Source organism: Typopeltis vanoorti, chromosome 14 (assembly GCF_054136105.1).
Source record: "Typopeltis vanoorti isolate ZY-2024b chromosome 14, IOZ_Tvanoo_1.0, whole genome shotgun sequence".
Classification (NCBI taxonomy): Eukaryota; Metazoa; Arthropoda; class Arachnida; order Uropygi; family Thelyphonidae; genus Typopeltis; species Typopeltis vanoorti.
In genome coordinates this window covers 46,579,709-46,602,591 of record NC_143562.1, presented here as the reverse complement: position 1 = coordinate 46,602,591, position 22,883 = coordinate 46,579,709, and the positions used below count along the sequence as shown (strand labels likewise).

General features: G+C 34.3%; 1 protein-coding gene across 2 annotated transcripts in view; it reads right to left on the bottom strand.

The window, feature by feature from the left end:
- Window positions 1-6,880: 6,880 nt before the first annotated feature.
- Window positions 6,881-22,883, bottom strand: part of LOC150099424 (uncharacterized) — a 39,131-nt gene continuing 23,128 nt past the window's right edge. For both annotated transcript variants that reach the window (XM_090404024.1, XM_090404023.1), the window contains exon 4: window positions 6,881-13,171. In XM_090404024.1, coding sequence (XP_090260150.1) covers window positions 11,547-13,171 — 1,625 coding nt within the window. In that variant the 3' untranslated portion in view covers window positions 6,881-11,546. The remainder of the gene's footprint in view (window positions 13,172-22,883) is intronic.

Sequence of the window (22,883 nt, the reverse complement as noted above, 5' to 3'; positions counted from 1 at the left end):
TAGCCCATTCCAGACCACTTGTCCCAAGGATAAGGTTGTTAGCCTTATGCCTCATGGTGTGTCCTAGATGTCTGTGTTCACAGGGGCCAGTTCGCTTGTTCTGGGAGACGAAAAACCCGAGTTTCCAAGTGAAACTCCCCCATCTCCATATGAGACCAGCTAACTCACCTTTCATCACTATACAAAGGTTCCTCAAGTCACTGACGGGAATTGAACCCAGGTCTTTCCGACGAAAGGGCTTCTTCTATACTAAGCTAGAGGCTCCAGTTAATTCTGTTGACTAGCATTCCCCATTCATCTACTCATATGGCAAACCTTGCAATGCCAAAGCTTGAGCAATTCAAGCTTTCTAATGTAGTGAATATCATTGGCACTCTGTTCTTAAAGCTACCTTGAATTCTTTCATAATAAATGATAATCGTTCTCAATCAATTCATCCACACACCTCCTTCTACATCAATGATCCTCTTTGGTCAACTGCAAATCCAGTGGTTTTACTGAAGACAATACTTCAAACCACATAAATCACCAAGAATTCTAAAATATTAACTTGTACTAGTTTTCAGTGGCTGTTAATAACATAATTTCAAAGCTTAAGAAGTCCATTAATGCCTGTCATTCATCCAAAAGGAGTAGGCAAGGCCATTTAACTTCAACTTTTTGGAACTGGAGGCACAGCCAATTTCCACTCTTAGCCAATTACAGATAGCTAGCCCCAGACTATCAGTGATTTTAATTGGTTGTGGAAACATTTAATCCGGTCAATGTTCAGGAAAAAAAAAAAAAAAAAAAAAAAAAAAAAATTCATCTTACCTCCAGTATCTTGGCAAGATGAACATCCTACACATCAAAATTGAATTTCTGTAAAAGGCATAATAATGAAAGCATGCTTTTACGATTTTACATCAAATGCAGAATAAATAACACCCTGATTCATCTGCTAACGCCTTTTATTTCCTAATAGAGAGTAGGCGAGGCCATTTTAGCCTTACCCAGCATTGGGAGAGTGGGTAGGCAGTTTAATCTACACTGGTAGCCAATCAGAGATAGCTAGCTAAAGACTATCACTAATTTTAAGCAGCATGCAACAAAGAGATGGAAGAAAAGTATCAGTATCTCATGGTATCTAATCCTAGCACAATGTGTCAATGTCTGAAGTATTGTGGATTCTAGGGTTGGAGTTTACAGGACCAAAAACTAGTTTCTCTCAGTTTCCTGTAAACTCAAATGTCAACATCTCTAATTTAAGGAGAACGTACAAGAAATAAGGCAAAAATAAAAATTGAGAACATATTCAGAAAGAGATGAAAAATGACTTCTATTGACTGGAATTTGGTTTATAACTATGAGAAGCAATTTACAATATTAAGAGAAACTAAGCATTACCCGAGTATTGGCACGATTTATTGAAAAACTGGAGGATGGAAATTTCTTTCCGAATGATGTTGGCTATATTACTACTCAAGCTTAATATCCATGATAAGCAACAATGCAGAGCTAGAACTACCAGATAAAAACGAAAAGTAAACAAAGACACCAACATTAATAAATGATACCAAAGTCCAGGATAACTGTAACATGGTCAGAACCTGATCTCTGCATACACTGGCCAGGGTGTATCCCCCCCCTTACTCCACATATAGTGATTAAAGGAAAAGACTAATCTGTTGATATTCTCTTTGAAGAGTTGGAGGGTTTTAGTCTGGGGAATACTTCATGGAGAGGGTTGTTTCACAGAAGCAAGATAGAATGAAAGGAGGATAGCAATTCAACAGCTATTGCTCATGTCACTATGTAGATCCAGCAAAAATAGGGGAATGATGGATGCTAGTTCTGCTGAACAGTACCCATGGAAATATCAATAGAAGAAACATAATGCAGAAACTGTCTGTGATTGGAAATCAATTAACTGAATACCTCTTCTGAACAGCAGCAAGCATTTTAGGGAATTGTTAGGCACATTACCAAAAATGTGAAAAGTGTTCCAAGGTTGGGTGGAGCTGAGGGGAGTTAGCTGGACAGTTGGGGGGGGGGGGAATTTAAGATTTGTCATGAGTATAAGGTATGGAGAGGCTATCAGCAGCAAAACTGGGTATAGGATTTGAAGTCAATGAGAAAATAATAATAGCAGCCCTGAGGAACACCTGCATTAATAGGAAAATCAAAAGAGAGAACACTTCTCCATAAGACAGTGAATAACCCAAGAGAAAACTAGCAATCTAATCACAAAAGGTGGAAGACACCATGCAATGGCAATTTGCTGAAAGCCTTCAATGCCAAACCCTATCAAATACCTTGACACTGGCAAGTATAACAACAACACTTTTCTCCAATCCTTTCCATGGCAGTCTAGAGGCGGGAGATGTACAAATATGCTTACGCACTAGGCCCATGGCAAGCAGCTGCCACAAAGAATATGGAATATTTTGTATTTAATAAAAAACTTTTTTTTTTAACTTTAGGAAAACACAGAATATGAATATATAAAGGGCCACTCTAATAACAAAAATTAATGCAAATTATATTTTCCAAAAAAAAAAAAGTTTTTACTGTTCTATTATTATTTATTAACTTCTCCTCCTTTGACTGGTTCTCACACAAATGTTCAAAATATTTGTGTGACCACTAATTAATTAATGAAATTTCAGTTGACTTATTCAGACACATAATTAATAAAATGAGCAGAAGTCTGGGGCAAGTAAATGTTTTGTTATTTGTGCAAGTAGAAATTCACACATATTTGTAGAACCTTGGTGATCAAGCATTTGATTGAATGCCATTTTCACCAAAATGGATCTTCAGCCAAAAAGAGATTGCCAACTCCTGCTTTAGGCAATACTAATGTGGGAGCAATAGGTTGATAGGTGTTTTTTTAACTCGCTGTATATGGGCTCTGCTGTGAGGTGAATGCCGACTGCCTATAGAGAGTAGAGATAGTATCCCACTTATTGTGCTTGAAGAGCACAATAAGTGGGATACTATTAAGACCAGAAACCTTTTTCTTATCTCAGTTGTTCATGGTAATCCTGGCTGAATGCAAAAGTTTCAGGTAAAGTTGGAGGTGATTTACCTTGGTCATCTATGCAAGTTGAATAAGAATGATGTCAAGAGGACATTTCAGGTGATGCTGCAATACTGCCATCTAGGTAAGAGTAAGGTGGGATGCAAATAGGCAGAATTACACCCAACAGCTTTTATGACCAAAAGATATGACTGCAATTAACACAGGTGGCAAGTATTCTACAGCCAGTCTGAGCATTGATGGTCACAAAAGTTGTTGGGTGCAATTTCTGTCCCTTGTTTTTCATGACTCCAGCTTCATACATTTGCAAATGTATGAAGCTGGATGACTTACCCCCCCCCCCACCCCCACACACACACTCGACTCAGACCACATTGACTCAGTCCTGGAAAAACCATGCCTTGGAGATTGAAGATCCTTTACAATTTACCAAATAAACTCATGCTCTATTTAAGCAGAAAATTTGATAAAAAGGCTACATTAGACAACAAACAAACAAACTTAATTTTCCTTACTGGTTTTTTGCAAGGAGCAAACACTCAAGAAACAAGGTAAGAAAATGAAGTGTAGAATATGCTCCATATGCAGTCTAATTAACATTGGGGAACCGACTTCACACATGTCAAGGAATAAATGATCAAATTTAAACCTACTATAGAGTAGCACTTGATTCCAGTGAACTCTGTCTAGTGTCAATGGCATGGGAAATAAGACCTGAATCCTCTGATTCTAGAAATCTTTTATGATCTTGGTATTCTTCAATTCTGATCCTAGAAAAACAGCCACTAGTTTGTCCAAAATAACAAAGTCAACATGAACAGGGTACGTGGTAGACATCAGGAAAGGATTGTGAAAGCACATCTTTAGTGGATGGTAGGAAAGAAACTTTCATGATGGCTTGGAAGCAGTGTACAGTGGATTGTATTTGTGGAAAATGCTTGCTATTTGTTCAGAAGTCCCTTTAAGATAGGGTATGAAAATCCTCTTCACATCAGAAGTCTGATTTGAAGAGGATTTTCACTTATAGTCTGGCTGATGGATGACAATTATCAATTATTTTCTGGGTGGTGGTTTCTTTATATCAATTAGACAACAAAGTGGTATTTTATTTCATTCTTCTGAAAGAAGGGAGCCTAAAAAACAAATTGTACATGCTCAGGTTCAAATATGATCATTATTTTTTTGAATCATGTGAAGCCATATGCAACTGTCTTAATCTTAATCAGAGTATGTCTATCTCTAAAGTTTAGAGAAGTGATTGCTGCTAATTGCGATTTTTTTTTTCTAATTAGACATCTATACCCACTTCTCTGAACTCGTAGTGTTTCCTCCTACATGTACAGTTACGACTGAGATGTGATAGTATATGCATGCTGTATGACTCATTCTTGTACTTATAATTTAAATGTTGTTACCAATTCTTTTTCTATCTGAATGAAGCTCATGACATATAGAGTGAAATATATAGGAGTAATAAATTCTATTTAGTTTTCTCTTACATGTGTGAAGCTGTTATTTCAAACATTATACTGTCTAGTAATGTTTATATGTTTTAGCTATACTACAATTTTTTCCCATTTTTGTTCATTCAACAGGAAAGGAGTACATGTAAATAGGTAACGAATTTCTGTAAATGAATTTTGTTGAAATTCTCAATGTAATTATTTCTGCACACAGATTTTTCAAGCAATGGTGAGTAGTAGTAGTAGAATTTACTCATTGCTGCCCTGTGTTTTGTATTTGCACTCTCCATCAGAAACTTGTCAGGCTGCATTGAAGCATGCCATAGAGTACCATTACCGAGTAACACTGCAGCAAACAAAGTATTTTTTATTCTCAAGGCTGAAGCAGAATTTATATACAGTAATCCTTCAATTATCCAAGCACAGCAGGAAAGCAATTTGCTAGTTGGATAACTGAAGATACAAATAAATGGTACTGTACCAGAAGTCATTTGACACACTAACCCGTTCAAATTCCCATTTTCTCTTGCATGTTAGGTGGTTCAATAGCCTGTCATGGCCAACTAACTTGGCTCCTTTGAAACCTAATTAATGTTCTGACAGAGTGAGCAGTTATTCCTATCTGCATAGCACATTATGGCTGTCTGTCGTGCATGTGTTCTTCTGGACCGTTTGCCTGTTTTGTGGGTCTATGTTATCATCAGCTGTCATCATGAATGCTTTTTTCTTTAATAATCTTTAGTCTTTCTCTTTAGTAAATGTTTTCTTATTCATATAATTTAGTAAATTTATTCACAGTAGTTATCTGAGCATGCTTGTCTGAAGACATGCTCAAACTATTAGCAAGTTTAGCACCTTATAAGTGAGATAATTAATCATACAACAAGGTTTAATTGACTAATTTAACCATGGAATTAAACTACTAAGTCTCTTTAATAATACGGTAATCTCTCAATTACCTGACCTGCAAATGAACAAATCTTCATTTAAATGACCCTTGAATGGGTAAGCTTTTGTAGCTCATTCAGTTTCAATGATGTCCTCGTTGGAAAGACTTTGGCTCTAATCCTGTCTAAGCAAAAAACATTTATCATGGCTTTTCAATTGAAGGTGAGTTAGCCAGTCTCATATGGAGGGGAAACCCTGCCACCTCCATGGTTTTTTACCCTGAAAACTTTATTTATAGTTTTAATAAAATGACAAGGATTCCAGAAATGGATATTTCCAATAAAGAAATCACAGTTTCCAAATATGCCATGAAAGTCTTTTTTGGTTATAATGATTTTCATCATCTAATATGACACTTGATCTACCCTTCTGGGTCCAACCACAGTATTAATGCCTTTCAAGAAAATGGATAACATGTTCGTTATAAAAATGAGAAAAATGAAGTAAAATGGTAGATCAAGTTTAAAAAAGATATATGCCCTAACATCCAACCTCATAAGCAATGTACAAAAGAAAAATCCATGACATTATTTGTGCATGATAGAACAGACACTGTATAGATATAATGCCAAAGAATACCTAAAACTTTTGGACACACAGATTAAAAGAAAATATCAAGCTAAATGACCATACTCTTGAAGATTTTCAGTACTTTGGTATTGAAATTGTTCAGCACTTTTACAATGATACTCTAACAGTGAAAAGAAAGCACAAATCTCTTCAAATTCCATAAAAGCTTGACTAATATTTGGAAATCTAAACTACCGCAAATATCAAAATTCATCAATACAAAACCACCAGTTAAGCCTTACCATGGAACATCCTACTCAATGAGTAGCTAATATAACTAATAGCTTATGGACAAACAATGTGTCTTCAATCAATACTAGGGTATGACAGGATCAGTTCCTAATACTGGCATTCTTGAAGAAAGCCATGAAGGCTTCTAATAGAAACAATTCAGAAAAGTCAGCTGAGGTGGTTGGAATACCAACTTACACATCAACCTTCACCCACATTCAGTATGCCCTTGCTCTCTAAAGACCAAGAAAATGGTTTTAGCAATACATAAGCAAAATTCTTTTTTGCAGACAAATCTCATGAACTATCACATTTACCATTTGCCATATAACAGAGTTGGCTCACCTTCATTTAACAGACTATCTCCATAAGCTGTTGGCATATGCAAATTTCTGTATATACTGTATTTCTCTATTCATACATGAATAAACTATGATGATATATATATATATATCATATAAAAAAAAAATATCGTAACAGCCAATAAAAAGATCATATAACATGCAAGTACATGAAAACATTTACAAAGAACTCTTCATGATAAACCTTAATGAAATTTGAAAATTAGCAAAAAAAAAAAAAAAATAGCATAACAATTTTAATGATCAAATAAGAATTTGCACAGTGCAAAAAATTACAGCATTAATAAAATTTTACAAATATGGTATTTATTACTAAAAAAATCTAGAAAATCAGAATACATAATTGCATTCACTAACACATTTACTTAATTATATGCCCATATAAAGCTAATGGTGTTATAACACCAGCTCAGCCTGGATCACAGCATCACTCTCAAAGGAAATGATAGTGACTTGTACTTCAATTGGGATAAAAGTGATTATTTAAGAAAAATACATATACCATAGATATCTTTGTGTATGTGTGGGCATGAGCGAGTGGTACAATCAGATAAGTTTCCCTATAAGTCACTGTATTTTAAAAAATAAGAAATTTCCTTCTTTATAGATGTTTAGCCAAAAATTCATTGATTACTCTGACAGTGATGACACCCTATTAGCTCTAATGCATGATGCTGGCTAACAAGAGAGCATTACACAGAGTTGAAATTAAAGTTTGTATTCAGAAATAAATAGCACAAGATCAATATGGTTACAGACTTAAATTTTGTTTTTTGGTTGGTATAATAAGAGCATTTGATGTGATAACTTTCTATTGTGCTTTATAGAAACAAATGAAAATTAATAATGCAATATGAGAAATGTAAATGATAGAAATGTGGGGATTTTAAAGTCATAAGTCACTATCCTTTCTTTTAGGCTTGCACGGTGATCCGAATGCATTTTTGGAAATTATGGAGACAACTACCGTGTTTGAATAAAAACTTTAGTTTACTATTACTAAAATTTTACAATTCGACGTTTCGACCTTTATGTTAAGGTCATCTTCTGGAGCGTACAAATATACACAGGAAACAAGCTATACCACAATCATACTGGTTCGTTAAAGACACTGACTAACCGCTACCACAATTGTTGGCCTGACCTCTGGTGGAAGAAAAAAAAAAAAAAAAAAAAAAAATACATCAGCGCTAAAGTCCTATTATTTGTGTTGTCTACTATATACATATATTAACATCATTCCAGCCAGTTGGAGTGGAATGGTTTCTAATAATAGCAGATTGGCTAGAGTCCTGACCTGTGTTGAATCTTTCAAATTAGGTTGGCTGAATGTGTGCCATCCAGATCCTTGGAATTTTCTTACCATCTTTGTTGTTGATATTTGGGTGGTTTATCAGGATTTCGCAGGATTCTTTAAATTTTCTTTCGTACCATGTTTTTGTACGGTGTAAGGAGCAGGTGCTTTTCCAGTTGATTTGGTGTAAGGTGTTGAGTGCGTGGTCTGAGAGGCCTGCTTCACCATAATGGTTATATTTAATGTGTCTAATGTGTTCTTTTTTGCGTATAGGGATTGTCCGTCCTGTTTCACCAATGTACGGTAAGTTACAGGTGCAGCGGATGCAATAGACTCCAGGATGTGCTAATGGGAGGAGAGGGTCCTTAGAGGAGCTGAATATAGTTTTAAGTTTAGTGGGTGGTTTAAAGGTGGCATTAAGGTTATAATGTTGTAGGATTCTGTTGATTTTTTCTGATAACCCTTTAATGTATGGGATGGCTATGGTTTTACTGTAGTCTAGATTCGTTTTTGTTGTGGTTTTATAGAGTATTTTATTGACAGTATTTTTGTTATAGCCATTGTTTATGAATGTGTCACTAATGATTTTTAGTTCTTGTTTCAGGGCCTGCTGGTTAGAGCAAATAGTTGTGGCTCTGTTTTTAAGGGTGTTTATGACTCCATATTTTTGTGCTGGGTGGTGATATGAATTTGCATGTATGTATTGGCCCGTGTGTGTAGGTTTTCGGTAGACCGTGAAGGATAGATTGCCTGAAGGAAGACGTGTAACTAGTGTGTCTAGGAACGGGAGCGAATTTTGGTTTTCGATTTCGATGGTAAATTGTATGCGTTCGTGTTGTTTGTTTAGGTGGCTGAGGAATGTGTTTAGCGTTTGTCGACCGTGCGAACACGTCGTCAACGTATCTGAGCCAGATTGTCGGTCGAAGTGTGGCGGAATCCAGAGCCCTTTGCTCAAAGGTTTCCATGTAGAAGTTCGCGATTGGGGGGGATAATGGTGAGCCCATGGCCATACCTTCCTTTTGTAGGTAGAATTTGTTTTGCCACACGAAGTAACCGGACTTTAGTACATGGGCAAAGAGGGCCGTAATGTCGGGCGGAAATTTGTTTTGTAGTAGGAGAATTGTGTCATTGATGGGGACATTAGTGAAAAGGGCAGAAACGTCAAAACTGACTAATAAGTCGTCTTTGTCGAGTGTTATGTTTTTGATTATGTTTATAAAGATGACCTTAACATAAAGGTTGAAACGTCGAATTGTAAAATTTTAGTAATAGTAAACTAAAGTTTTTATTCAAACACGGTAGTTGTCTCCATAATTTCATAAGTCACTAGTTTTGGTACTTAGATACATAATATATTGATATTTCCTCTGTAAATGAGATAGATTACTATATTTTAAATTGCCACCTCATTTTCCTCTCCCATATAGGGAAAGGATAGAAATAATAACATCAAAATTTCATCCTCCTTATATTCTGCCAAAGTTCCACCATATCAATGCTGTTCAAAAGGAAATTCACTATAGAAAACCTTTTGCATATACCAAACTGTCTTTGGTCTCTAAATTTTCAAAACAGTGAAGGTGCAGTGTATTTTAAATTCTCTGGAACTAGAAGCTTGGACATCTTTCAATCTTCTCATGGAACATTTTTAGAAAAAATAAGTATGGAATGATGCAAGATAATAATAAAACAAAGTGCATTTTACAATATATTCCTATGTAGTGATTTCATTTTTCACAACTGAGCCTATAATAGTTTTGGATTGAGTATATAGGAAAGTTTATTGCTGTTTGTATAGAATAATTAGTTTATACTTTTGTCTAGTCTGGTTCATACTGGTCTAGTATGAACCAAAACTGAAATGACTCAAATGTGGTATTTATTACTAATTAAAACTTCATACATAGTATGAAATTTTAACAGAAATCCCAACAATCAAATTTCATTAAAATATGCATGGTCAGAGAAGTTATTTATGTGAAGTGAGGGAATAGCAGACTACACATTTTTAGCAAAACTTGCAGCATAAATCTTGTTTTAAAATTTCAGTCTGTTATATGAAAACTTTTTGATATGCTTCAAATGTTCCACCACAATATTCACATATTACAAATCATTAAATTGGTGAAATGACTGTCAGCAGTGGATCCTGGCAGAGAGAGAGCAGTTACCCCCTCCCCAACAATTCAAGAAATGGACAAGTTCTATGAATGATTTGAGTTGTAAAGGTTAAAAATCCCAGAGTTTCCAAGAGGAAAAACCTTGTTCACATATACTTGTTCCTTGTTCCTGAGGTTGATTAACTCAGGAACCAGCTGTAAAAAAAAGTTATAGAAAATGTTGTCCCTTTAGTTAGTGATTAGAATTAAATCTATAAAGATAATTTTTCTGCCGATCTATAGTGGAAGTTTTGCAGGAGGCTACACAGACACCTCTGAAGAATATAATAAATTAAAAATCTGAAATATATGTTAAGCAAAAAATAGTAAATTACAGTCAATGCTTACTAGAGTAAACTTAACAACTTTTGGAATAGTTTATTATACTGGACTGCCTGCTACAGAAAATTTCCTTTAGAATAACATTCTGCCTATGGATTCATCATGATTTTTTTGATAGTTTGTTAAAAGGGAGAGGAATAGAGAAAGAGGGTTAAATGTATACATAGTATGAAATGAACAGTGAAAAACATGCAAAACTATATTCATTTGACAGAATGGGATCCATTTGGCAGGCTGATGGGAATCTGTGAACATAACAGAGAATGAAACATGTTAGATGCAGTGCTAACTTTACTTCTCAATAAAGCAGCAAACAAATATTTCATAATGAAATGAACAGTACATCATCATCACCATGGAATAAACAAGAAATTCAGTGAGTGAGAGAATACAAAGCAAACAGAACATCAACCTACAACAGCAGATGCCATGCACCTAGAAAATGATCACATGGAAAAAATTCACCTAATACAATCAAAAGATATATATGATCAATAGATCTTTGAACATAACAAGCAATACAATGCTTTTTAAGAGGCAAATATATATCAAAATATTCCAATGAAGATGTCATAGGAAGCAAAAACACCATGCATATCTTACTTATTTCTATTTCGGAATACAGTGGCAATAACAAAAAAAAGTATATTATCATTAGCATACTCTATTACAAAATTCATTAGAATGATTAGTTTAATACAGTTCTTAAAAGATGCTGCTTAGATCATTTATTATTTTTTTTAAATGTTTTTCCAGTGAGCAAATTTCTCATGACTGTTTCAAAAAAGTGGGTGGATGACCAGACTTCTAAAAGGATTTAATACAATAATAAGATGCCTCTCTCTCTCTCTCACACACACACACACACACACACACACACACACACACACACACACACACACACACACACACACACACACACACACACACACACACACTTCAATGATGAATATAGCAAAATTTTTAAGCAAATATTTTAAAAACCTTATGTATACTTATATTTCATGTTGACTACATAAACATATGTATGAATCACTTAATTCAATATGCTGTAAAATGTTAAAATGGCACGATTCCAACTTCATAATTCTTGCAAAACACACTATTAGGGTGTATGCTGATTTTTTATGCTAAATAGAATGAACTATGTTCATGTTATATATGAGAGCCTGAGCTGATTTCAGTATAATGATTACTAGAATCCCACTTAGATATTTCTGCTAAGAAAGTATCTACTGGGTATTGCTCAAATCCCATTTCTAATTTGCTGGTATTGTCAATAATACTATTTAAAAAGGGTTCTTCTGCTGTTCTTAAAGTTTTTGGATACAGTTCTTCTGTTTTCCGTTCTTTAGCTTGCAATTCCTTGTTACATTCTGTGAATGAAATTAATGAATTATCATGAAACTGAGGTAACAGTTCATCCTTATTTATAATATATCTTTTGCTATCTTTGTACGGAATTTTTCTGGGTGAAGAGGACATGTCATGTATATTATCATACTGAGTTGGTGATGGATGAGTTAAAAGACTCTGGGTATCAGGAAGAGGAATATCACCCCATTCATCTATGTGGCAAATATCATTAAGAAGCTCATCAAAGTTGGAAAGTGGTTTCAAATCGCAATCATTATCACCATTAACTAAGTGTAATACTGATGTGTCCTGCTGACTTTGTGCCAGATGAAATTCGTCAAGAGCATTTTTGTCTATAGGAGAAGGGACCAGAGACAAATTAAACAATCTGCTATTGTTTAATATTTCTGATTCCTTTTCAGTATCCAATACAGCAAATTTATTGGATTTTATATGTTTGGGTGATGAAAGTGGCTGTATCGGTAACATATCTGCTTGTTCCCCATTCTGTAAGAGCTCAGAATTTGTATTTATATCTTGAACTTTTATGTTATTCGAATGCACAGGCTTATGCAAATTTTTACTTTTGCTGGAACTATTACTGGAACCCAATGTATGTTGTTCTTTCTTCCTCTTCAGTTGTGTATTTTGTGGAAGAGATTGTTTTTGCTGTCCACTTAATATTACAATATTCAATTGCAAACTATTTTTCTCTTTACTGAAATTAACAGGTGACTGATTGTTTCCTAGGTTCTTGATTTTTAGGTCTTCAGAATATGTTCTGTTATTTTCTTTGGAACATTCAGTGGTCACCTTTATATGTTTTCTTTGTACATGTGCTTGCAAATTGCCTTTCTGAGAAAAGCTCATTTTACAAATGGAACATGTATATGGCTTTGTTTTTTCATGTACTTGCTGAACATGTAGCAAGAGCACAGATCGACGAGTATAACCTTTCTCACAGATTTCACATATGAAAGGTTTTTTACCCAAATGACTTGACTGATGTCGCAAAAATGAACTTCTGCTGTGAAATGACTTTTTGCAGACACTACAATTAAATGGCTTTTCATTATTATGATTTCTAATATGAGTTTTTAAATGTTCTGGCTGGATATACTTCTTTCCACATATATTACAAGCATGTGGTTTTTCCCCAGTATGAATCCTAAGATGCTGATTAAGCCGATGTTTTAAAAAAAAACGTTTTTTGCAAAATTCACATTCAAAGTCTTGCTCTCCTTTATGAATTAATAAATGCCCTTGCAAATGATGTTTGTGAGTAAAACTTCTCTCACATATATTGCAAAAAAAAGACCTCTGCCCATGAACTTGTAAATGCTTCCGAAAACTATGATGATGAACAAATATTTTGTGACAAATTCCACAAGTATATTCAGATTCTAATTTTCTAGGAATGTCATCTGAAACAAAAGCAAAAAAATATATCAGATATAAAAAAAATTTCTAAGTAAACAATATAAATAATTAAAACATTATATTTTTTTTTCTCTTTTTTTGGCATTACAACTGAAAAGTCACAAATACCTTCTGAACAATTTATACTTCTAAAATTCTACATACATGACTACTTTGATTTGTTATTAAGATTCTTCTGGCAGCATTTTTGAAAAGAAAAAAAAAAAAGAAGAAGAAAAGGGTGATATTAAAAATGATATACTTAGAATGATAACAGTACATTTATCTACATCATCATCAATAAAGCAGAGTAGGAAATGAATCCCACCAGGCATATAGAAATTTTTGGAAAAATATGGAGAAAAAAGGCTAGGCTAATAATAATGGTAAGCAATTGCTGGATTTCTGCTAAGAATATGGACTAGTCATTACTAACACCATGTTCCAACATCAAGATGTCCACAAGTTCATTTGGAGAGAAGACACAAGAAATAAGAAAAGTTTCACTGATTGTCATTGTGGATAAAGATATCTTCATTCTGGTTCAAGATACAAGAGTGTACACAAGAATTAAAATTAGATGTTTTAAGTGGGATAAGATTAAATATCACATTGAAAAGAAGCATGTAAGAATTCTTTTTTTTTTAAAAAAAAGAATTCAAGTTGAGCAGCATTTACAGATAAGCTGTACACCCAACTATACAAATATTATTGAAGAAAAAATGAAATGGTTCAAAACCAAGACCAAACCTTGAAGTCTCAGTGACAAGCTCTGTAAACATTGACCCAGCTAGAGAGCATGTTGTGAAGTTGTCTGCAAGGATGGAAAAAAAAAGAATACCATGGTGGACACAAGAAATTAAAGAAGTAGTTGAAAGAAGAAAGCATACCAAAAGTTCCTTACAAATAACTCGGCAAATACCCTAAAAGAATACAGAGAAAAATGTAAGTGCTAAGATATATATAAAAGTAGCTAAACAAAAGTCACAGAAAGACTTCAGTAAGAAAGCAGAAAGTAAATATTAGAAAGGTGATAAAGTGTTCTGAATGCTATTGAAAAAAAAAAGCTTAAAAATGAGGAAAGCATACTATAAAAGGAATCAAAAATGATAATGGTGACATAAAAACTGAAGATAAGGATATCCTAGATGTTTGAAGTAATTACTTTGAAAATCTGTTAAATGAAACATGACAAGCAATGACAGAACAGTAGTAGAAAATTTTCAAAAGGAATGCAGAGTACTTATCAATACTTGAGTTAGAATAGCTCAAAAACTTGAAAGGTAGAAAGGCAGCTGGAGTACATGATATTCAACCAGAAATGCTCAAATATAGAGGTGGTTAAAAGTTTTGCAGTGGCTACACTGCATAATTCATAGTCATCAGAAGGTCAAATTCCAGATGATTGGAGTAGAGCTCTTATAGTTCCCATCTATAAAAAAAAGAATAAAGCTGAATGTGAGAATTAGAGGAATTTCTCTCTACTAAGTATTCTAGGTAAGATTTATGCAAGCATACTTCAAAAGAGGCTGAAAAAAATTGTGGAAGAGAAACTTTGAGAAGACTAAGCTAGGTTCAGACCAAATAGAGGTTGTCACGATTTACACTTTATGACAAATAGTTGAGAAATCATGGGAATATAAGAAGGATCTGTACTTAAGTTTTGTGGATCTGGAAAAGAAAAGACATAACAAGAAGCACAGACAAAAGTTTTTCAAAACACTACAATTATATGGAGTAAATGGAACATTATAAAGAACAGTACAGTCTTTAAGTTGTAAGTCAGTCAGCATTAAGAACTGAAAGAAAAACAGAAAAATGGTTTAATGTAAAATCAGTTATAAGACAAAGATGTATATTATCTCCACACTCTTATTCATCATCTATATGGTCCTCGTTATGAAAGAAAGTGGCATTAAACCTAATATTAGAATTGGAGATATCAAAGTTAGCTCTTTGCTTTATGCAGATGATGAACTGCTAAACATATCCAGTGCAAATCTTCAGGATTCCCTAACTAAACTGAATTACAGGCTTTAACAAATTTGGCATGAAAATCAGGAATAAAAAGACCAATTAAGAAAATAGGCAGAAACATGGAAAACTTCAGGTGCATTCTCAGTTGAGAACCTATAGAACTAATAAAATATTTCAACCATTTAGGCACAGTTTTTAGAGAATATGGCAAATTAAATTTGGAAATAGACAAAAGAATAAACAAAACTGGTGTGCTGGGGAGCTAACTGAATAAATTTATATGACATAAGAGAAATTAGCCAAACCAAACTAGCAGTATACAAGACCACTGTCTTGTATACTGACAGGCTTTAAGCTATGGATTGGAGAGTTGGGTTAGAAAAAAAGCATCTGATCAAAGATCACATAAAGCAGAGTTCTGAGAAAAATTAGGGGCCTGAATGTTGGCATCAATGGCAGAATCACATTAAAAATAAAGACATTAGGAAGGAACTTGATATTGTGTGAGCAGGACTAATCTAAACAGAATGGGAGAAAAAAGGTTAGCAAAACAGGTGTTTGATTACAAGACAGCAGGAAAAAGACCCAGAGGAAGACCAAGTCTAGGTGGATTGATTCAGTCAGAGATGCTGTAGAACATAGGTGGCCAACAGCAGGCCCGCGGGCTGCATGTGGCCCGTACTGATTTTGTGCGGCCCGTGGCAGGATAAAAACTATATTAAATTATATGTATTATCAATTTAGCTATTAGTTTCGACAATAGATTTTTTGATTGATATACGAGTTATGTTCATTATTTCTGATGAGGGAAACAATTTATATTCTCAACACGGAATCAAAATTGATTTAAAAAGATTACTCAATTTATAAAATCTACTGCTTCTCTGTGCGAGTTGCAGTAGTGGGAGTGGTAGATTTCTATGCACTCCAGAGTAACACATCATTGAAAGTCACTTGCTCTGCTCTGGTTACAGTGACCAGTTTCAGAGACTCAGTTTCAAGTATTTTATATTGTTCTCCCAGCAGTAAAATGATTTAACAAATATAGTAATTCAATACATATAACTATTACCCTGAAAAAATGCAGAGTTTATTTTTTATTTAAGTTCTGTCTAAAAGTGTGCAGCCCGTGACGCTATCACTCATTATATATTGGCCCTCGTGTAGAATGAAGTTGGCCACGCCTGCTGTAGAAGAATGAAATGTTAGAAATGACAATATTGGAATGGTGACAAGGAATGGCAAAATTGATGATAGATTAATAATAATGTAAACTTAATCATGTAGTGTTGTCATAGTAGCCTGAACACCTCTTGAAGGTACATATCAGAAAATGATGATAATGAAAATCAATGTAATATAGAAGTCGAAAGTAAAAATTCAGAAAACTGACTTTTTTTGCAGCTAATGATGTGCAAGGGAACCACCATCTGTATGCAAAAGAAACAGTAGCAAAGTCAGACTAATCTTATAGCTAACAGTTCTGGCAAGGACCCAGAAAGTATTACAGTCAATTCAACAAGATGAAAGTTCATGTTTTGGTCATTTCATAGAGCTTGGATAGGGAAAACCCTAAGACAATAGTGCCATCTACAAGTAACTGGTCAGGAGAATGAAGGAATCTATTAAAACGTTTTTTCCTGAGAAGCTGGAGATTGTGTTCAATGGAAAAAAACAGTACAAGGAAGGTTATTCCAAAGAACAGAGGTAGATAGAATGAGAAGCTGATTCGATATTGTTGGAGATGAACTGTGTATGGATGTTAATCAACAGTTTTTAATGTTAAAAAATCATAAGAAAGCAACTGAAAAGAATCTGTGAGAGAAAGGTCACTTGTTAAGCAGGTTACCCTCTTCTAAACAGAATATATATAGGTAGTATGTGTACACACACACACATATATATATATATATGAGAGAGAGACAACAGTTGTAAAGACAATCATAATGCAGTGGGATACCTAGATTAGTACCAATTCCATATTTGATATTCTTGGAAAGTCAAAAAAAAAAAAAAAAAAAAGCAACCCGGTGAGTTCAAAGAAAACAAGTTATTTTTCCCTTACCAGCCTTCATTTAGAGAACCAACAATTAGATACGAAATGCAAAATTAAAGCAGATTGCAGAATAAATGCTTAGAAGATTGTACTGATGATACAAAGAGCAGCAAATGTTTGACTCAGAAAATTGACAACAGTATCATTTAACAAAAGGACAAGTGGTTCTTTTAAGTTAAGTGCTTCTAGAAGACACCATATTTGCTAGATCTGAATTACCTAGAGGATAACTCAGCATCTACAGCACATACACTTCAAAGGAATCCTGATGGAGATGAAAAGAGATCAAGAATGCCTACAGAATAGTTAGAAAAAGAGGATATACTATGAAATACAGATTTGTAAGTTTTACATGATGCAAAAATGATAACAGATTCAATGCAGGTTTTAAAAATCAACAAAAAATGGTTTTGACAGCACTGCAATTCCTATAGATTTTTGCTTTAACCAAACATAAGAGGCATGTGTTTTGTGTTGCTTCAGGTGTTGAGTATCTGTATATGTTATGTTTATTTATAACATGTTTAAGAATCTTGTTATCTATTTTGTTGAATATTAAATTTCAGGATCAATGCTTATATGAAATAGCATCTTAATAATAAAATTCTATGTTTTAATTTAAATTTAAATCTTAGGTTCCCACTCAGATTTCCATATCAATGTTGGGTTACTTCAGGGCTCTGTTCCTTTGCTCATGCTCTTCCTAATACATATTAATAACTTTCTATCTCTTACTAACCTCAAATTCCATCCATAGGTTGCTAATAGCAACAACAACACACTTCAATCTTCTTCAGCATTCAAATGATTCAAACCCTCAATATCTTCTGTAATATTCTATAATAATCAAAACTTTATTAAAATCTCATCTCTTGACCAGTGGAATGAAGATAACTACTACCAAACACAATTCTGTGTTACTTTTTAAAAGAAAGATTTTATTTCCATCGGATTTTAAGAAGGCCATAGTTGTACCTATTTACAAAAAGGGAAACAAAAATAACTTGAAACTCGGAAAAATTACAGACGATCTCCCTTCTACCAGTCTTTTCGAAAATAGTAGAGAAATTGGTAAAAATCAGAATCATGAAATTTTCGGACAAAAATTACTTCTTTTCAGAGAATCAATTTGGGTTCAGGCAAAAGTTTAGCACAGAACATGCTTTACTGAACTTCATAAACACAGTTTATACCTCCCTTGATGAACATGTTGTAATGTCAGCAGTATTTCTAGCTGTGTGTAGCAAGGCACTGTGGAGGGCCACTCCACAGTGCCCTCCACTTTCCTCTGACCATGAGTAATTACTGGTGAACATTATTCATATTTATAGACAACTCAATTAAGCCTTACTCGACTTCTCATCTGTCTTTCATTTTATCTACCACTGTTTGGAAACAGCTTTTCCCATATGGTTTTTCCAATGACTATAACTTCAAGCATTTCGAAAAACACATTAACAGATTCCTTCTTTCTCCCCATTCACCTGCTCATGTGCAGCACTATTGTGCTATAGGTTTTGTGAACCCTCATGTGTGCAGCTGATATTAAAAAACATGGTAGGCAATTTTCATTGCCTGTTGTGAGATTATGAGATTGCTGTTAGCTTGATGGCTTGAAAAAGTTCCATGTTTAATCTCTCTAACAGGGTTTCCAGATTATCTAATAATTTGCTAATAAACAGCATCCATAATGGTACCAAATACTACATTCACTTATTAGGTATGCCACTGAGAATGCAACTAATGTTTTTCATGCTTCTGTTAATTTTTGTAGTCTGTTTCTTTTTATTGCTGATTTTCAAGCCACATTTGTTACAGAAGTTCTTCAATTAATTGAAAAGCACAAAGACCAGTACTGGATTTTAGGGGCGAATTCTCCATGCTTGCTATGCTTGCTGTGCAAACTCATTAATTGAGAATGAAGTAATATTTATTTGTTAATAAATGCATGCATTTATAAGCATTCCATTTAGGCTTTTATTTTTGTAGACAGAAGATGTTTTAAGCTTACGCGGCAATAATTGAGCTTTGTGTTGTGTATCGAAGGCCGATGCTTGCTCGTCTAGTCAAAGCTACCTTGGCTTGCTCGGTTGTAGGAGCTTCCAGGTTCTCGCAGCAGCACTGTGATTTCATGCATGCACATAGCCATTTCACATCGTTTCATTCTGTTGCTTAAACACAGGCAATACGCAGTCAACGTAGCTCTAGCCAGTGAGCTTCAGCCAGCCTTTACAAGTGTACATGTTGCTTGGAAAAATTAAGTTACAATCAACTTTTTATGACGATGTTATTGACCAGTTCATAAAGAAGAACCGTAGGGTAGAATTTGTATTCAAGTAGCTAAATTGAAAAAGACAGAATATCATTTGTAAAATAAATGTTGTATTTGTATGATGAAATGTACATAAATTTCTAAATCTATAGTTTTAAATGGCCAGTAATTCATTATTCCACTAATCAGACTTTAATCACACCTCTCACTCCCTGAATGATAAAAAGAACAAGCGTGAATTTCAAGACCAGCATTCGCCCCTGCTGGATTTATTTAGAAGTTGAGCTGCTTTAAATTATAGCCTAAACAACAAAGGCTATAAGGCCAGTTATTTGAGTATAACATCATTTGCATAAAGTAAAGAGTTGTGTGAATATCCTCAATTTTAATATAAGGTTTAATGCCACTTCCCTTCATAACATGATATATATATATATATATGAATGAATAATGAATAACAATGGGGACAGTGTGCGCACTCTTGTCTCATACCTGATTTTACATCAAACCATCTTTCTATATTCCTTCAAATTCTACTGCTGACTTGCAACTTTAGTACTGGATATATTGCTAAGTATAATATTACGCTTACAACATGTAAGTGTAGTCTTGAAATGTAAGTGTAGCCATGAAAAGTTTTTTTCATGGCACATTATCACATGCCTTTGATAGATCTACAAAACTATATAATTTTTCAATAGCGTCAAAACAAAAATCTTTTCCCAACTTCTCTTATTTGACCAAAACTTTGCTTGTTCTTCCCCCATTTCTCTTCCACAATTTTTCTTAGCTTCTTCCCAAGCATGCTTGTATAAATATTAGCTGAAACACTCAATAGAAAAATTCCACTGCACTTCTTGCTCAGTTTTACTTTCCATTTTACAGATGGGTACTATGAGAGCTTTATTCCAATCATCTGGAATTCAATTGTTCTGATCAGGCTTCTGAATTATGCAGTGAAGCAAACTGTAAAACATTTATCCCGTTACCACGTTTGAAATGCATGGTTGAATATCATCTATTCCATGCTGCATTTCAGGTTTCAAATCATGTTTTCCATCTAAAATAGTGACATATCCTCCTTGAATATTTTCTACTTTTTTTTTTTTATCATCATCATTATTAAATTCCTGCCATGTACCCTCAAGGGTTGTACAGGATATGATAGTACTACATGAAAAATTTACATCATTACTAACTTCCTATCTACAATTTTCCTCCAAATCAGTCTGTTACTTGTCAAGACTCCAACATTACCAGATCTTATATTTCTATCATCTAAGGCATTTTGTACTGTATCAATCCACCTATATCTTGGTTGTCGTCTGGGTCGTTTTCCTGCCAACCTGGCAGAGAACACTTGTTTTGCTAATCTTTCCACGCCCATTCTGTTTAAGTGACCATACCACCTGAGATTAGTTCTGCTAACGCATTCCTGGATGCTGACAATGTCAAGTTCTTTCCTAATATTCTCGTTTTTAATATGATATTGCCATTGATGCCATCTGTTCACGCCTCTAATCTTTCTCAGGACTCTCATATCTGCAGTCTCTAGTCTTTGGTCAAGTGTTTTACTTCTGACCCAGCTCTCAGATCCACAAGTTAAAACTGGTTTGAACACTGTCTTGTATACAGCTAATTTAGTGTTCCGACTAATTTCTCTCTTATTCCATATGAATTTATTCAATTGACTTCCTATCATACCAGCTTTGTTGATTCTGTTGTCTATTTCCATATTTAATTTACCATCTTCACTAAAAATCGTGCCTAAGTAGCTGAAATGTTTTACTTCTTCCACAGGTTCTCCATTCACAACACAGTTGACATTTTCAATGATTCTGCCTATTTTCGTTGTCTTTATCTTTTTAATGCTGACCTTCATACCATATCTATTACAGCAGTTATTCAATTTAGTTAGGGAATCTTGCAGACTTGTAGCGGATTTATTTAGAAGTATAACATCATCCGCATAAAGCAAAGAGCTGACATTAACATCTCCAATTTTGATATCCTGTTTAATACCACTTTCCTTCATAATGTGATCCATAAAGATAATGAATAACAGAGGGGATAATGTACATCCTTGTCTCACACCAGATTTAACATTAAACCATCTTCCTGTACTTCCTTCAATTCTAACTGCTGACTTACGACTCAAATAAAGACTAAGTATTGCTTGATAATGCCCCATTGACACTATAACTGTAGCGTATTGAATAGCTTCTCTCTTGGCACCTTGTCATATGCCTTTTCCAAATCGACAAAACTTAAATACAGATCTTTGTTATATTCCCATGATTTCTCCACTATTTGTCGTAAAGTGAAGATCTGATCCTGACAGCCTCTATTTGACCTGAATCCAGCTTGTTCTTCCACAATTCTTCTCAACTGTTTCTCAAGTATACTTGCATATATCTTACCAGGAACACTCAATAGGGATATACCTCTGTAATTCTCAAATTCAGTTTTATTTCCCTTTTTATATATGGGTACTAAAAGAGCTCTACTCCAATCATCTGGAATCCGTCCCTCTGTCCAGGCATTCTGAACTATGCAGTGCAGCCACTGTAAAACTTTTATACCACCATACTTCAGCATTTCTGGTCGAATATCATCTACTCCTGCTGCCTTTCCACATTTCAAGTCTTTGATGGCTTTTTCTACTTCAAGTATGGATATGTATTCCTGACTACATGCCTGGTCAGTGTTTTTTATCACTGTGCTGTCATCACTGCTTTTTTCATTTAGCAAATTTTCAAAGTAATTACTCCATACTTCAAGGATATCTTTTTCTCCCGTTTTCATTTCACCTTTATCATCTCTAACTCCTTTTACAGCACTCTTTCCTCCATTCCTAAGCTTCTTCAACAACCTCCAGAATATTTTGCCACCTTCTTGATATTTATTTTCTATGTTCTTACCAACGTCCTCCCATGACTTTTGTTTAGCTAGTTTTACACTGTGTTTAGCTTTCTTACATTTGTCTCTGTATTCTCTAAGAGCACAAGCTGACTTATTTGCCAGGAACTTTTGATATGCTTTCTTCTTTTCCTTCACTGCCTCTTAACTTCCTGTGTCCACCATGGAGTTCTAATTTTTCTACCCTTGCAGACAACTTCACCACATGCCTCTCTAGCTGAATCAATCAAGGTTTTCTTCAAGGCTTGCCATTGAATCTCCAAGGTTTGGTTCCTGTTCTCAAACTCTTTCATTTTTCCTTCAATAATCTTTATGTATTTTAGTCTACAGTTCACATCTGAGAGCTGCTCAACTTTTATTCGCTTTAAAACTTTCTTACATGTCATTCTTTTCAATATGAAATTCAATTTTATCCTGCTCAAGACTAAATAGTGATCACTTCCAATTTAAAATCCCCTGTACACTCTGGTGTCCTGCACCAGGGAGAAAACAT